The 16,097-nt window shown below is 41.4% G+C and overlaps 1 protein-coding gene across 2 annotated transcripts in view; it reads right to left on the reverse strand.

Moving 5' to 3' along the window:
• Positions 1-14,172, reverse strand: part of RINT1 (RAD50 interactor 1) — a 27,329-nt gene extending 13,157 nt beyond the window's left edge. Inside the window, exons 1-7 of one of the 2 annotated variants that reach the window (XM_027573331.2) lie at positions 14,000-14,172; positions 13,508-13,553; positions 7,782-7,966; positions 4,091-4,332; positions 1,287-1,460; positions 1,038-1,187; positions 327-483 (exon numbers count right to left, since the gene is read on the reverse strand). In XM_027573331.2, coding sequence (XP_027429132.1) covers positions 327-483; positions 1,038-1,187; positions 1,287-1,460; positions 4,091-4,332; positions 7,782-7,966; positions 13,508-13,553; positions 14,000-14,041 — 996 coding nt within the window. In that variant the 5' untranslated portion in view covers positions 14,042-14,172. Of the gene's footprint in view, positions 1-326; positions 484-1,037; positions 1,188-1,286; positions 1,461-4,090; positions 4,333-7,781; positions 7,967-13,441; positions 13,554-13,999 lie in introns of both variants that reach the window. The other variant, XM_027573330.2, reaches the window with a different exon arrangement.
• Positions 14,173-16,097: the final 1,925 nt, after the last annotated feature.

Below are 16,097 nucleotides of genomic sequence, written 5' to 3' on the forward strand. Positions count from 1 at the left end.
AAATTGCTCCTTCAGGTTTACAAATATATCGGAAAGAGAAGTGGAAGTCAAGATAGTTGAGTATTAGCTTTTGAACGGACTGTTGATGCTAAAATGATTTATGGCCATATGGGCATGACATGCTAATAAGCAAGCGGATTCCAACAACCTCTCAACACAAGTCTGGAAAAAGATCTATTAAGAGCAGTGACAAAAAAGGAATTTAGCTCTTTAGAGAAAAAACAGAAATGTGAGTGGAATCAGATTTTAACTTAAACCAGAAAAAGTACAGAACACTTCACATTTGCTATTAATAAAAACCAAGGACAAGAGTTGAGAAAGCACACCTTGCTTATGACATTAGTCTGGCGGTTCCCTCTGAAGTGATACCTGAACCTCTTCTGAAGGGGCGTCAGCATGATCTGGAGGGGCAGAATGACAGACGGGGAGGCAGGAAGACAGTATTTTTCTGGAAGTTGTTTTGGCTCAGTAAGTAATTCATCTCTGACATAGTTGAGTCAAGGAAAAAGAAAAGTACATATATATGTGTGTGTATATACATATATATACGTGATATATTTTTCCAACAAATATATGACACTAAAATTAACTGTAATACAGATAATTTTATGTTACATATGATTTCAATAAAAAGTGCACCAAAAATGTTATTAGAATTAATCTGTCTTTCCTAAAATAAAAAATAGTAGGAAGGAAGGAAACACATTCAAGTAATCACTTTATCATATTAAAGTAACACGAAGTTACTAAGGTCTCCTCCCAATTGCCATTTTTAATCCCAAGAGACCTACGTGCAATATAACTTATGTGTGATGTAAACTTGGGTCACACGTATTTCAGACTGACCCTCCCCAGCCCCACATGCAATTCACTCCGAAGGAGAACAATCCACCACTCCATGGGTATCTACAGATCAAGTCCAAACCCAGTACTCCTGTTTGGCTTCTTGGCCACTTTCAAAAAGTTTTACTAGACAGTAATCCACGAATCCACTCTAGAAAAGCAATTTTAGTAAGTTTTAACTCCAACAAGGATACGAGGTTTGTAGTTTCAGAAGCTGACAAAACAGTGTCTCCAGGTTAGTGTATATCTCAGGGGCAGTGGCTGGTCGACTCAAGCCAACAGTTTGAGACTGGGGGGGTGTGATGAAGGGCCAATGAAGTTGGGCCAAAATTTCCTCAAAATCACTGTAACAGAAAAGTAACACACGTGTTTCAGTTAAAATACAACAGTCACCAAATGTCCATCTGAAAGCAATTACCATGAAATATGGGTGAATTCCTTACCTTGTAAGTTTGTCCTTGAGAATCTTATGCCAGAATTTAACAGTGGCTCTCATGAAAGCAAGAAGATGAGTACAAGATGACTCCTGAAGCTTGATGTCAAGTTCTGCCATGTACACCAGAGTAGAGGCTGCCTCTGGGACATTATTGGTCATCAGATATTGCTGAATGTTATCGCTGTAAAATGAGGCCAAGCAAACTTCAAAGACAGTCTGTTCAAAATAATTCCAAATGCAGAAAAACTGCTTCTCCCTCCTGTTGTATATAAAGTTACATACCAGGAAAAAGGCAGCACTAGCTAGAAGTGGCTTTTTTACCAATGTGGCCAAAGCTTATAATTTTTCTAGGAAAGCCAGAAATCAAGATTTCCATGTAAAACCAATTAATCAAATTCTTTGAAACCAGCCAAATAGATCCCATGAGCTACCTACCATTTTGCTTATTTGACTTTATAAAGCAAACACTTTACTTAAAAATTAGATGTTGTGTGTCAACTATACTTCAATAAAAAATGAAAATAAAAAAATTGAGATGTTTCTTTTGACAAAAAATACATATTCTAGGGCTCCTGGGTGGCTCAGTTGTTAAGTATCTGCCTTCAGCTCAGGTCATGATCCCAGGGTCCTGGGATCGAGCCCCGCATCTGGCTCCCTGCTCAGCGGGAAGCCTGCTTCTCCCTCTCCCACTCCCCCTGCTTGTGTTCCCTCTCTCGCTGTGTCTCTCTCTGTCAAATAAATAAATAAAATCTTTAAAAAAAACCCCATATATTCTAGGGGCACCTGGGTGGCTCAGTCAGTTAAGCATCCAACTCTTGATTTAGGCTCACGTCATGATCTCAAAGTCATGAGATGGACCCCGTCAGGCTCTGTGCAGGGATGTGGAGCCTGCTTAAGATTCTTTCCCTCTGCCCATCCCTGGCTCGCACTCTCTTTCAAATTTTTTTAAAAATAACATATTCCATTGCTTAAACCATCTAAAAATAAGGACAAAAAAAACTTTTTAATTAAAAAAAATTTTTAAAGATTTATTTATTTGAGAGAGAGTGCAAGAGAGCAATTGGGAGGGGCAGACAGAGAGAGAATCTCAAGCAGACTCCCCGCTGAGCACAGAGCTGGACAAGGGGCTTGATCTCAGGACCCTGAACAGAAATCAAGCATCGGATGTTCAACTGACTGAGCCACCCAGCTGCCCCAGAACACTGCTCTTTTAAAAAAGAGAGTGCCACAGAATGAAAAGCAGTTTAATATTAGAGAGAATTTAGGCGATGAGGAAAATCTCAGAAGCCCAAAGGAAGCCAGAAAGAGACATTCATGAATGGAAGACCTAGAGGAAAGAGCATGTCAGTAAAGAGAAACAGCTGTGCTCCACTTGATTATGAATCTGATTCCTATTTCTAACATGATTTCCAGGCCAAATTTCTTTTAAACAATTCCAACATCAGATAAAAGCTATCCATAACCACAATCCTATTTTAATTAATCTATTACCTTGGCTACTACAAGAGTGAGGCTTTTAAACAATTTATTCTACTTAATAAGGTTATGGCTCCTTATTGGTATTATCTTTCAGAGGAGCAAGGGACACTGAAATAAAAAGAAGCAAGGTTTAAAATTCATTCTCTGCAAATAATTTATCTAAACAAGAAGAAGATGGTCTAAAAAGCTTAAACTGATTTCTGGAATCACTGGTAGCACTACAATCTTGGGTAACACTATCACTCTTTCTGTAAATGTAAAACTCAGATGCAAAACAAAGATTTTCACACTGTACTGATAGGTAAAATTCTTTAAAATATTGAGAAACATGCAGGATAAAATGATACCACATTACTCTTTGGAAGACATAACAAAGTATATTAACTGTGATACATTTACAATGGGACATTAAGACTCTTGTATGACCTTTCTTCCTCAAGTCTTCCAGACAACACGAATGGCTGCTGACAGCTTTGGAGCAAGAGTAGTTAAAACAAAGCAGGATGGCACTATGCAGTTTGGAGGGGCTGGGGGACTATATCATGAAACCAAATAATCTGCCAATGTAGGCAGAAATGTTAATTTAGCTTGTCTGAAAGGCAATATCAGACACAGTCAACACCAGTAATACACATTCAATTCAGAAAGAAGTATGTACTTCTTTTCCCCCTACCCACAGGTAGCAAAACTCTGTTACTCATCTAAGAATACTGTGTAGCTTTTGTTAGATGATTTCCATTGGGGGCACCAGGGTGGCTCAGTCAGTTAAGCATCTGTCTTCAGCTCAGGTCATGATCCCAAGGCCGCGGGGGAGGGGGGGTAGGGGGTATCCTGAGATGGAGCCCCACATTGGGCTCCCTGCTCAGTGGGGAGTCTGCTTCTCCCTCTCTCCCTGCTTGTGTGCTCTCTCTCTCTTTCTCTCGTGTTCTCTCTCAAATAAACATCTTTAAAAAAAATGATTCAAATTTTAGAGAAAGCAATCCATTTCATCAAGTGACCATGTCTGAAAGGTAAAAGTAGAGAATATTACCACACTGAAGAGTTGTTTTATTAATTTGGTTTTATAAAAGTTATCATGTAGTCACAACTATAGGACTTAAAATTTTTACTTAGATTATTTTCTTTCAAATGCAAATTAAGCTCCCTGAAAAGTTTATGTTCATTCACAATAAAGGAAAAGAATCATTATCATAATGCTATTTTCATAACAACTGGTAAAATTACATTATTATAATCTTTAATTAACTCAATTATTTAATGGCATGCATACACTCGGTAAGACAGGGCCTCAAGGGAAAATAATAATTATGAGAACAAAGAGGCCCTTTTTACCTTAGTTCTTCAATTTGTGAAATCCATTTAAGGTAAGCAAGATGGCGCTCAATCTCTTCAATTTGGTCGATCATGGCCCCAAGATCTTCCATCCAGGGCTGTGCGGTCAGCAAATGGCTGTTAATGGAACTGAAGAGATGAGTTTCTTGCTCCATAAACTGATTAAGGAATTGCTTTGATTCTTCTGCATTTTTTAAAGCACTCTGAATTCTTTTAGGGATTTCTGATGAAATCGTAAGTACCTGACCATACCAAAAAAAAAAAAAAAAAGGAACAGCAGCAATCAGATACAATTTTCATAACCCTTTTTTTAAACTATTACCTTCAAAATACATGTTTGTTCTAACAGAATTGAAAATTGTCAATTATAAGCTTCAAAAGAAAGGTGGGATTTCTGCATCCTGTACCCACCAAACCTAAACACGAAATGCTATATGCGGAGATGGGTGGGGAGCAGACTATTGCCCCAGTAAGCACCTCTGGATCTGCCTTCACATGAAGCTCAGCGCTTTTAGAGGGTCCAGCTCGAGAATATTTTTACACTTTATCTACTAAATACTTTCCCCCAAAAACAAATGAAGCTCTGATTCTAAAAGTCTGAGTATCTGTATGTCGCAAAAGTTACCCAGGTGATTCTGATTTAAGTCCAGGTTGAGAACCACTGACCTGTTAAGATGATAACCAGGTAATGCCTTGAGATATGGTATTTATTAATTCTTCTTATAGCATATGGAAAAACATATACAAACGTTAGGTATCAATACAATATAAAGACTGTTATAGGGGAATTTCAGTTTAATCAAACACTCTGCACAAGGCCCTGTGCTAGGAATAGACAGACAAAGAAGACATAGCATCTGGCCTAAAGCTCAGTCGGTGTGGAAGAGAAATGGAAGCAAATACCTCCTGTATTATGGGGTTACCGCAATAAAAGAGAGATGCTAGGTGTATTGGTGACTAAGGTAGTGCTTCCCAAACCTGAATGTACATAGCAATCACCTAGAGATCTGGTACAATGCCAGTGTGAACTCATCAGGTCTGAAGCAGGGACTGAGATTCCGCGTGTCTAACAAGCTCCCACACTTTGGATATCGAGGTTTTGAGGTGCGAGGCAATTGTGCTGCACCGCTCCTGCATAGACCTTCGCAGGACAGGCGTGAATTTTCTTGGGAACTCTGGAAGGAAAAGCGCATTCCAGGCAAAAGGAACGGCTCAGTCATGATCAGAGAACAGCAAAGAGCTGGGTAAAGCACAGAATACAGTTCAAAAAAACAGAGAAAGAAGAGATGAGTCCAGATGGTAGGGAGAGACGAGATCACAGGAGCATCTTGTGCCTTAGAAGAATGTGGGCTTTTCCCAACAGGCAATGGGAAGCCAGTAAGAGCTTCTTTTTTTCTTTTTTTTCAAGTAGGCTCCATGCCCAGCATGAAGCCCAACGTGAGGCTTGAACTCATGATCCTGAGATCAAGACGTGAGCTGAGATCAAGAGTCGAATGCTTAACCAACTGAGCCACCCAGGCGCCCCAAGAGATTTTAACAAGGGAATCATTCCTTTAGATTTATGATGTAGAACATAAAGTGACAAAATATTATGTTTATTCTCCTATTATTTGCAATAATAAAAACTGGAAACAGCAAGAATGTCGACCAATAAGGGCCTGGTCAAATTACATACAGCCATAGTTGAATACCAAAAACCATTAAAAAAGAGAGATCTATATACACTGACATGAAAAAAGTAGTATATTAATTATAAAAAGTTAAGCTATGCATATTTAAAGTATACATATGCTTATATATACATAAAAGATTTTAACTACATTTTATATATATTTGCTTATTTACACATAATACAGTTTCTGTAAAGAATACAAATGATAGTTACTGTGGGGAGGGAAGGAAGCGGAAGATGGGCAAACTGCCATCGAGTGCAGGAGAGGCTTAGCCCTAAACTGGGGTGGTGGCAGCAGGGGTGGGAACGAGGGGGCAGACCCAGACACCAGAGAGGTGAAGGGGGGCAAAACTCTGATGTCTTGGTGATGGGGTAGTGGAGGCAGGATGAAGGGCAATCTAGGAGGGCTCCTAGGTTTCAGGCCCGAGTGACAGGCAGATGATGGTACCATTTTCCAAGGACAGGAAGCATTTGAAGAGACAGACATGCTGAATTTAAGCTTCAGTTAGGGACTTCGGCAGAAGCTTCCATGGTCATCAGGGAAACGAGCCTGACGGGGGAAGTGAAGATAGACATAAAGAAAGATGACTTTCTGAGGAAGCCTAACAGTAAAAGGAAGGAATTAACACCTAGTAAAAGATAAGGGGAGGGTTTTTTGTTTGGGTTTAAGGAAAACATGTGTATGTGTCCCTATGCTGAGGGGAGAGGACTGGCTGAGGGGCAGAGGAGCAAACTACAGAAGTGTGAAGCAAGCTCACTCAGGTGGCAGGTAGGATCTGAGCCATGAGGACTGTCTCGCAGTGATCCTTTGCTGAATTAAGAAGTAGAAATGGCAAATAGGTTTGTAGGATGTGGGGTAGACTGTTCAATGGACTCATGCTAAGTGCTCTTACTTTTTCTTTTTGGGAAAAGGAAAAGACAGAACGGCCAGATGGGGTAGTTATCTTGGGGCAGAATTCGGAAGAACAGCAAGGGGAGTGGCAGAGGAGCCGACCTTCCCAGGGGAGGAGCCGACCTTCCCTGGGAAGGAGCCATGGACGGACTGCCAAGTGGGGCTGAAGACCACTCATCTGGGCTGGCATCTGTGCTCCCCGCTGTGTGATTTCTCCGAGAGAGCCCAGCAGAGACAGCTTGCCTGCAGAGTGGAAGAGGTGGACGGGGCAGGGCCATACTTAAAGAGACTCGTGGAAGACATGGGGGAAAGACAGGAGGACGGGAGGCCTGAGGTGCTGGGGGTGGGAACACAGGACGACTGACAACCCGAGGCTAACACCAACATAGCCACACACAGTGTGTGGCTCTACCACAGCGTAGTAGTTACAGGATGTAAACCTGTTATCCTTGACAAACACTCTATTGCAAGTACAGGGATCCACTTATTTTTTTAAGATTACATTCATTGGGTGTTTTAAAAACTATTTTAAGTAATATGTTCACTGTAAAAAGAAAACACTCGAAAATACAGAAAGATGTGAAGAAAATAAATCAACTGTTAACCCACCACTCAGAAATAACCACTATTATGTTATATTCATTTTCATGTTTTCTCCTTATGAGTGAGTACATACAAAGTTTGGAATGATGGTGTTATAACATTTTTGTATACCATGAAATGACTTAGTTATAGAAGCACTTTAAAAGTCACTGTATGAAAATCTACTTAAAGTGTTAGCTGTCATATTTTTAAGACCTAAATAATATCAGCAGGAACTCTTTTTTTTTTAGATTTTATTTTTAGGTCATCTCTCCACCCAACATGGGGCTCAAACTCACAACCCCGAGATCAAGATTCGCACACTCTACCAACTGAACCAGCCAGGCAGCCTTAGGATCTTTCTCTTTCACATAATTCATACAATATCTAGCACACTGTAAGTCCTAAAACCTATTAAACAGTTTTAAATGATTAGACTATTTGTCACAAGCTGTATCTTCAAAATTCCCTGTACAATAATGGTTATGTTTATATTATAGTATGTGTATACTTCTGATATTACTTCAATGAGTTTTAATACCTACCTGTTCTTCTAATTGCATTTTATTTTCTGTCATCTGTTCTATGAGTTTATCAAGTTTCCTTAAAGATTTAAGGTCATTTCCAACTTCCTTTTCTATAAATGCAGACACGTAAGAAGGGAGATCACCATTATCTGCATCTTCATTGACTTGTTCATTTCCAACAAGAGCTGTAATATTTATGTCACCTAAAACAAAAGAATAACAATTATTCAACTTACTAAGTACCACGGGACTAAAGGAAATACAAAAGATAATACAAAGCAATATATCTACCTTCAAAAGTTAGTAATTTAAAGAAAACACTATATATGGTATGCATATATATGTTCATGTATATATATACCATATAAACACACACAAAAATACCAAAATGAATATACAGTATGTATAGATCTATATGCACATATGTGGATTTTTTGGAATTTTTTTGTACACACACACACACACACACACACACACCCAAATGAATAGCTATAAAGCAAGCTATCAATCAAGTACTACAAAACGCTTAGGAGGTGAGGAAATTCAGAGTGAAGGAAAATTCCTGAAGTCTGTCCTAGTAACCACGGGTTTCAACAGATGTTGGCATGACAATGCAGTTACAAGCAGATATTAAACTTTTCCAGAAGACTTTTATCTTACAAATCTATTTTATTAGTAGAGGGGAAAAAAGGTCAAATCTTATTTTATTGATGTGGTTTTTATTAAAGTAGTAATATATTTTTAAAATTTGTAAGGAAACAAATAATGTGGTGTAGAATAACACCAAAGGGGGACCCTGGTTTTAAAATGTTAAAAAAAAAGGAAAAATATTGAAAGATTTCAAGTATATGAAAAAAAATTGAAAGGCTGACCAATGAATAAAAACTCCTCCTTTTTATGTAAGAGTAAAAAAGTTTTAGGGGCATCTGGATGGCTCAGTTGGTTGAGTGTCTGACTCTTGGTTTCGGCTCAGGTCATGATCTCAGGGTCATGAGATCGAGTCCCACATCGGGCTCCATGCTCAGTGAGGAGACTGCTTGAGATTCTCTCTCTCCCTCTCCCGTTGCCCCTCCCCCTGCTCATGCATGTGCACACTCTCTCTCTAATAAATAAATAAATCTTCTTTGAAAAAGAGTAAAAATGTTTTAAAAGCTTCAAATGCCATTGTACAAAGATGCCCATGTCAGAAAAAGAATAAAAGGAAGTGTGAAAGAAAATACAAATTACTAAGAAAAATTCAAAATGACTGGTGCAACCATTAAGTTGTACAGTCTGAAGTAAGACTCCTTCCGTGGCCAATAAACTAGACTTGGACCGACCCACACTGTACTTACTAAACAAACAAAAGCAGGTGACTTGGAAACCAGAGTCATTTCTAGGGAAGAAGGGTAGCAGAGGCAGCACGGCCTGTGATGGAGCAAACCATGCCCAGTGAAAACAGGAACACTGTGTAGTTTTGCTCTCACCCCTTTCAGTGGGTGGGATTTCCCAAAGAGCCCATTCTTTATTCTACATTTGAACGCTGATCATTTCCTATCATTTCCGAGTCAGTTTTTCACTCTGCAAGCAACCATACCTTCTTCCACTATCCATGATGCTTAAGAATTAAGCAATTTAAGCTGCCTCTAATTCCTTATGGAATGAGGCAAGATTCAAATACATAAATAATAGATTTTCAATTTTTATTCAAAGAAACAAATTTCTAGTAAACACTTAATCCACTTCACAGGAAATCAAATTCTCTTCCGCTGTCCTCAATTTGTGGACCAACAGCACTGCTCCTCTTTTGCAGAGTTCCTCCATCTCTACCTTCCCTGACCGTCTGTGCCAGGCTGGACATGCCTACACCGCAGGGAAACCTGAAGCCACGGAGGCGTGTTGGCAAAGAAGGCAGGAGTGCCGTGATAGGCGGATGCTGCCACAGCTCTTTCCACTCCAGCCCTGCGTGTTATATACACTGTTTCCTCTGAAGTGTCTGTTTCTTTTTTTTTTTTTAAAGATTTTATTTATTTATTCATGACAGGCAGAGAGAGAGAGAGAGAGAGAGAAGCAGAGGGAGAAGCAGGCTCCCAAGGAGCAGGGAGCCCGATGCGGGACTCGATCGCAGGACCCTGGGATCATGACCTGAGCCGAAGGCAGATGCCCAACCATCTGAGCCACCCAGGCGCCCTGAAGTGTCTGTTTCTTTTGCTTACTTGTGATATGCTTCTTCCTGGAGAAGGTTAGGAAATTTGGTATTCGAATTATCCCACAGACAGGGCTTAATTTCCCTAGGTTTGAGTAGTACTAACAGATTTTTAAAAAGGTTTTGGGGGGGAGCCTGGGTGGCACAGGCAGTTAAGTGTCTGACTCTTGGATTCAGCTCTCGTCGTGATCTTGGGGTTGTGAGAACAAGCCCCACATCGGGCTCCATGCTCAGTGTGGAGTCTGCTTGTGTCTCTCTCACCCCCTCTGCAACCCCCCCCCCAGCTTGTGCTCTCTCTCCCTCAAATAAATAAATAAATAAAATCTTAAAAAAAATGTAAAACTGTAAGATCTCCAGATGAAAATAAGTGCTATAAAATAAGGCCCCAGAGAAAAAGCAGACTTCCTAGAAACCAAACCTTAGAATAAACCTGAATATACAGTGTATTTCTCTACTTCAGGTTTAACTAAAGGATTTGGTCCTCTCAAACAAACCATTCACAGTAAGTTATAAACAAATTAAAAGCTTGATTGTAGGGATGCCTGGGTGGCTCAGTCCTTAAGTGATTGCCTTCCGCTCAGGTCATGATCCCAGCGTCCTGGGATCGAGCCCCACATCGGGCTCCCTGCTTAGTGGGAAGACTGCTTCTCTCTCTCCCACTCCCCCTGCTTGTGTTCCCTCTCTTGCTGTCTCTGTGTGTCAAATAGGTAAATGATATCTTTAAAAAAAAAAAGCTTGATTGTACTAGCATATGTTTAATTCAGAGACTACAGCAATGTCTAAAAAAAAAAGAAAAGTGTGTGTGCACGAGAGATAAAGCTGGGGGAACAATACAGAGCCTCCTGGGGAGCAATACTGGTTGAACTTCGCCTCTGTTCTTCCTGGAGCTGCCCTTGTAGAACTTGGCTCTTTACCAAAAATGAAGTTTTAAGAAAGCAGCAATGAGAGAAAGGCAAGAGGTTATAATCAGCCTCATTACAAAACAACTGTTGGGGCACCTGGGTGGCTCAGTCGGTTAAGCGTCTGCCTTCAGCTCAGGACATGATCTCAGGGTCCTGGGATCGAGCCCCACATCAGGCTACCTGCTCAGTGAGGAGTCTGCTTCTCCCTCTGACCCTCCCCCGTCTCGTGCTCTGTCTCCCTCTCTCACTCTCTCTCTCAAATAAATAAATAAAATCTTAAAAAAAAAAGATTAACAGAATATATACCAATGTGTTTAGGACTGGGAATGTTCTCCAGCTCCCCAAAACCAAATTTTCCTTTGTTCTATTCAACTTATAAGAATTAAAAGCTTGTTTGTATGCTATGAGAACCAGCAGCCCACTAGTAAGTAGAAGCAAAACTAGCATAAATCTATGCCTCAACTTCCCAACTATAAATTAAACATTTGCCCAGCTTATACTTAAAGGTTATAAATGGGATTAAAGTTCATGTTTCCTGACTTTCAACCCAATTTTCTTATTTATTTTCCTCCTTCAAATATGAGCAGAATTGGCTGGTCTGCATCAAATTTTATTAATACAGAAATCCATCTACCGTTATGTACATTAGTCACAGTGTCCTCTTTTTTTATCTTAAATAAAACAAATACATTAAAAAAAAAAACCAAATGCATTGTGTGATGCATCTGCAGACACCTATAGGCAGGGCTATGTGCGGAGGGACTGTCTGGTGAATGCTAAGGTTGCTGTAGCTTTGGGAGCAAATTCTATCTTCACCTACTTTTATTTTTTTTTCAATTAAAAAATTTTTTTCACCTACTTTTAAATCATATTCTTTTTTTAATTAGATTTTCTTTTTTTAAAAGATTTTATTTATTTCAGAGAGGAAGAGAGAGAGTGAACGAACCCCACCATGAGCAGGGGGAGGGACAGAAGGAGAAGCAGACCCCTGCTGAGCAGAGAGCCCAAAGAGGGGCTCGATCCCAGGATCCCTGGATCATGACCCAATCCGAAGGCAGATGCTTAACTGACTGAACCATCCAGGCGCCACTTTAAATTATATTCTTTTGACATCACCATTTAAATACAGCACAGTACATTCTTAGTCAAATAATATATTTTTTTAAAGATTCATTTATTCAGTTATTTGACAGCGAGAGAGCACGGGGGGGAGGGGCAGAGGAAGAAGGAGAAGCAGACTCCCCCCTCAGTAGGGAGCTGAAGGCAGAGGCTTAACCAACTGAGCCACCCAGGTACCCCAAATGATATTCAATAAGATGACACACCAATGATTTGCGAGGTTTTTATGACTTTCTTCTTCTCTGTTTTTTGTTATGAGCACTCCTAATTGCACAGAAGTTGACCAAGCCACCAAAGGAGGGACAAGGACAAAGTCTATAATCTGTGCCTCTCATTCTACTAAATGGCAGCTCAGCAGGCATCAACTTCCAGGCATCTGAATGGGCAAAGGTGGAAAAGGGAAGGGTTTAACGCAAAGATATGGGGTACTCTCCCATCCTTTAACAAAGGAGCTGAGTTGTGGGAGCTATGCCTGTCAAGTGCTATGGACTACTTAGAACTTTCCTTCTGAGGCAGACTGTATCAGCAGGCAATGTTAAGGGCAAGCCTAACTCCTAAAGCCACTGTAGTAATGTGGACACCCTTCCTCCTACCACTATTCATTCCTAGACTACTTGCCATGGTCAGAAGAACCAAAAACCCTCTGATGAAATAGCTGTTACATGCCTTTCCCCTTCCTCCCCTAATAAATTTCACTCTATTTATTTATTTATTTATTTTTATTTATTTATTTGAGAGAGAGAATGAGAGATAGAGAGCACGAGAGGGAAGAGGGTCAGAGGGAGAAGCAGACTCCCCGCTGAGCAGGGAGCCCGACGCGGGACTCGATCCCGGGACTCCAGGATCATGACCTGAGCCGAAGGCAGTCGCCCAACCAACTGAGCCACCCAGGCGCCCAGATAATAAATTTCACTTTAAACGTCCCCGAAGACTCCTTGATTTCCAAAAGACTGCCATGCTTAGCTCATTAAAGTAAAATGACAAATGTCCACATTCCTGACATTCCTGCTCCTGTCCTAGGTAGGAAATGGAGGTATTGACCTTTTCCCTCTTCCTTGTCCAGACCAAGATCCAGGAAATAAGTTATTGCTTGTACTCTTCTTCCCAGATCAACTTTTAATGGTAAATTCACTGAAGGTAAAGTACAACTAAGCAATTACCATTTTGACTCTAATTAAAGTGGTGATCATCTCTCCTAGGTCATTAGCCCCTCTAAATTCCTGATGCATGATAAGTTGATGCTTCATTAAAATAACAGACAGGCCCCAATTATTCTGAATCCAGTATGAGGGACAGCACTCCAGTAAATCCACATCAGTCCCTGCACTAAGTAGGGATCAGGAAGTGCTTATCTCCAAATCATCCCATATTTTACAATTTTAGAAAGAAAGATACGTATATAATGATAATCAGTACTTAATACTATGCAAGCATATTGTACAAAAAAGAGAGAGAGAGATTCATCTGCAGACCGTGGAGGGCTGAGTTTTGGAGAGATGGCTGGGTAGAGAATGCTAACGTGTTTCGAGTCCGCTTACTTTTCTCCTCGACGTCCTTCCTTTCGTCAGCACGTTCAGAGCAGCACTAAAAGAACAGGTGTAACGGACACAGTAAGACTGAGGATATAGGGGGAACTCACACAAGATTCGCAGAGGGCATCCACTGGAGCCCCACGAGGTCCCTGGGACCTCCCTGAGGGGTCAGGGCCATCTGATGCAGGTGGCCCTTGGGACCACCACTGCCACCTCCCCAGGACGGCGGGAGTTACCGCGCCCAGCTTCCAGGGCCACGTCCCTAGAGAGCTCTATCTGTGTCATCTCACCAGGCTCGCCAGAATTACCGCCTTGGGACCACCTGCCCTGGGAGGTCCGTGCCCCCTCACCAGATTGCAAGGGCTGTCTCCCCCGGGCCACGGAAACCCCGTCCCCAGGCCGCCAGGGCCACCTGACAGACACACTCTCCCTTGGGAGATCTGTGCCACCTCACTGGGTCACCAGTGTCCCTTCCCCGGGTCACCAGGGCCGCCTCACCGGGGCTGCCGGCGCCTCGCCGATCTCGCCGGCCGGGGGCATCCCACCTCCGCGCGAGTCCTCGGCTCCATACGCAGCCAGCGTGGCTTGCAGAGTTCGGCGGCGGCCAGGGACCACACACCCGCTCAGCCTGGGGGACTGTGGGGCTGGGCGCCACCGCTCCTTCCCCTCCGTCTCTCTGGTTTCTTCCTCTCTTCCCAGAGAGGCCCTGCCCGCACAGTCGCCAGCCGTGCGCCGTGGCTCCCCCTGCTGGCAGGAGGCCTGCCCGGCCGCTCAGAATGTGGGCGCTGGCCGGAGACTCTCCAGAGAAAGGAGGTGGGGGGGCGGTCCTTCTCAACCTCGGAAAAATCTCCACCTCTGTGGGCACTCAGTGGGCCCTTTTTACCTGGAAACTCATGGCTTTTAGTTTGGAGACGTTTTCTTGAACTTTTTGTTGACGACCATTTCTTCCCTAACCCCTGTTGTTGTATTTTTCTTTCGGAACTCTTATTTTTCAGATTTTGGATTCCCTGGAGTGGTCCTCTAATTTCTTATTTTTTCTTTCTTATTTTTCACTTCTTTGTCCTTTCCCTTTCATTTACTTCTCCTTTCTCAGGATGCTTCTGGAGGTTGTGCTCTACTAAAATGAGGGACTAAACAAAGGAAAAAGAAGACATAAGATATAGGAAACAGAAAATACAATGCAGGAGAAAAATGAATTGAGAGTCTCAGACAACAGTCGTCACCAGACATGGCAGGTCCAGAAGGCTCCAGGAGAGAGAGAGACTCCTTAAGACAGATGAAACTGATAGAACTCTTCACCTATCTAAATCTTGGGAGGCAGAGATTGAAACAATCATTAAAAAGTTTGGACTTGGCTTAGAGATGAGTACTAAATCAAAATAAGATAATTATTAACTGCAAGAAAAACAAAAGGCTGAACAAGAAAAGAGAAATAATCATAGTATACTACTTCACCAAAGATGTAAGTAATGTTTACCTAGTCATAATGAAGTAAACACAAACCTATTTAAAAAGGACAGTATAACTAGATTGAGCAGATAGAGATGAAAAGTGTGGTGGGGGTGGGGGAAGGGATGGGGAAAGGAAGAAGAGCTAAATACTCATCTTCCACTTAGTGAAGTCAATAGATAATGCTTAAAAGTGAAAAACTGAGAAATAACTATGTAAACATTTTATATAGAGAAATGAAGGTAAATAACCAGTTAAAAGAGGCGAAATGGGGACACCTGGGTGGCCCAGTCCATTAAGTGTCTGACTCTTGATTTTGGCTCAGGTCATGATCTCAGGGTTGTGGGATTGAGCCCCACCTCAGGCTCCACACTCAGCAGGGAGCCTGCCTGGGATTCTCTCTCTCCTTCTCCCTCTGCCCCTCCCCCTCTAAAATCAATCAATCAATCATTTCTTTTTTTAAAGTTAAATGACTGCCTTTGAGGAGGGGAAAATTGGTAAGAGAGGGTTGGGGGTGCAGTCTTTGCTCTTTCATTGCAACTTACAAGATTTCTACCGGATTATTTGATTCTAAATCACAGACATGCATAACTCTGATAAAAATAAAAACATTAAAGAAAAAAAAAGATTGCTGTAAACCCAAATTTTTGCTTCTGAAGAATTCACTTTCTGGTAAGGGAAATAGAAATGAAAATAAATAATTTAAGATTGAAAGCAGTAGGCTCAACAACAGAAATGTTTGCAATGACTGAGGGAGCACAGAAAACAATTGACTACTGTCTGGGGAGTGGAGAGAGGCAGTCTAAGATGGACAGAATACGAGGCAATAATAAGGATGAAACAAGAGATACATTGTGTGTGTTAGGCACTTAGCAATGCATAGTGCTGGCGGGGGTTAAAAGCAGGATCCCGAATATTATACGTAATATACATGTTAGGATGTAATTTGAAAGTCAAGGAGAACATTAAATTGTTAAATGATTATAAGAGGGAGCTAGAATTTGGGACAGGCTTTGAATGATTCTGTATTATTTTAAGTATAAAAGCCAATAAAGAGCTGCCATTCTGAAAAACAGAAAAGTAAAAATGCATGTTTCACTTGGACCTTGTCTAAGGCAGTTTAGGCTGAAATGCAAAAAGGGTAAAT

The sequence above is a fragment of the Zalophus californianus genome, chromosome 12 (genome assembly GCF_009762305.2).
Source record: "Zalophus californianus isolate mZalCal1 chromosome 12, mZalCal1.pri.v2, whole genome shotgun sequence".
NCBI lineage: Eukaryota > Metazoa > Chordata > Mammalia > Carnivora > Otariidae > Zalophus > Zalophus californianus.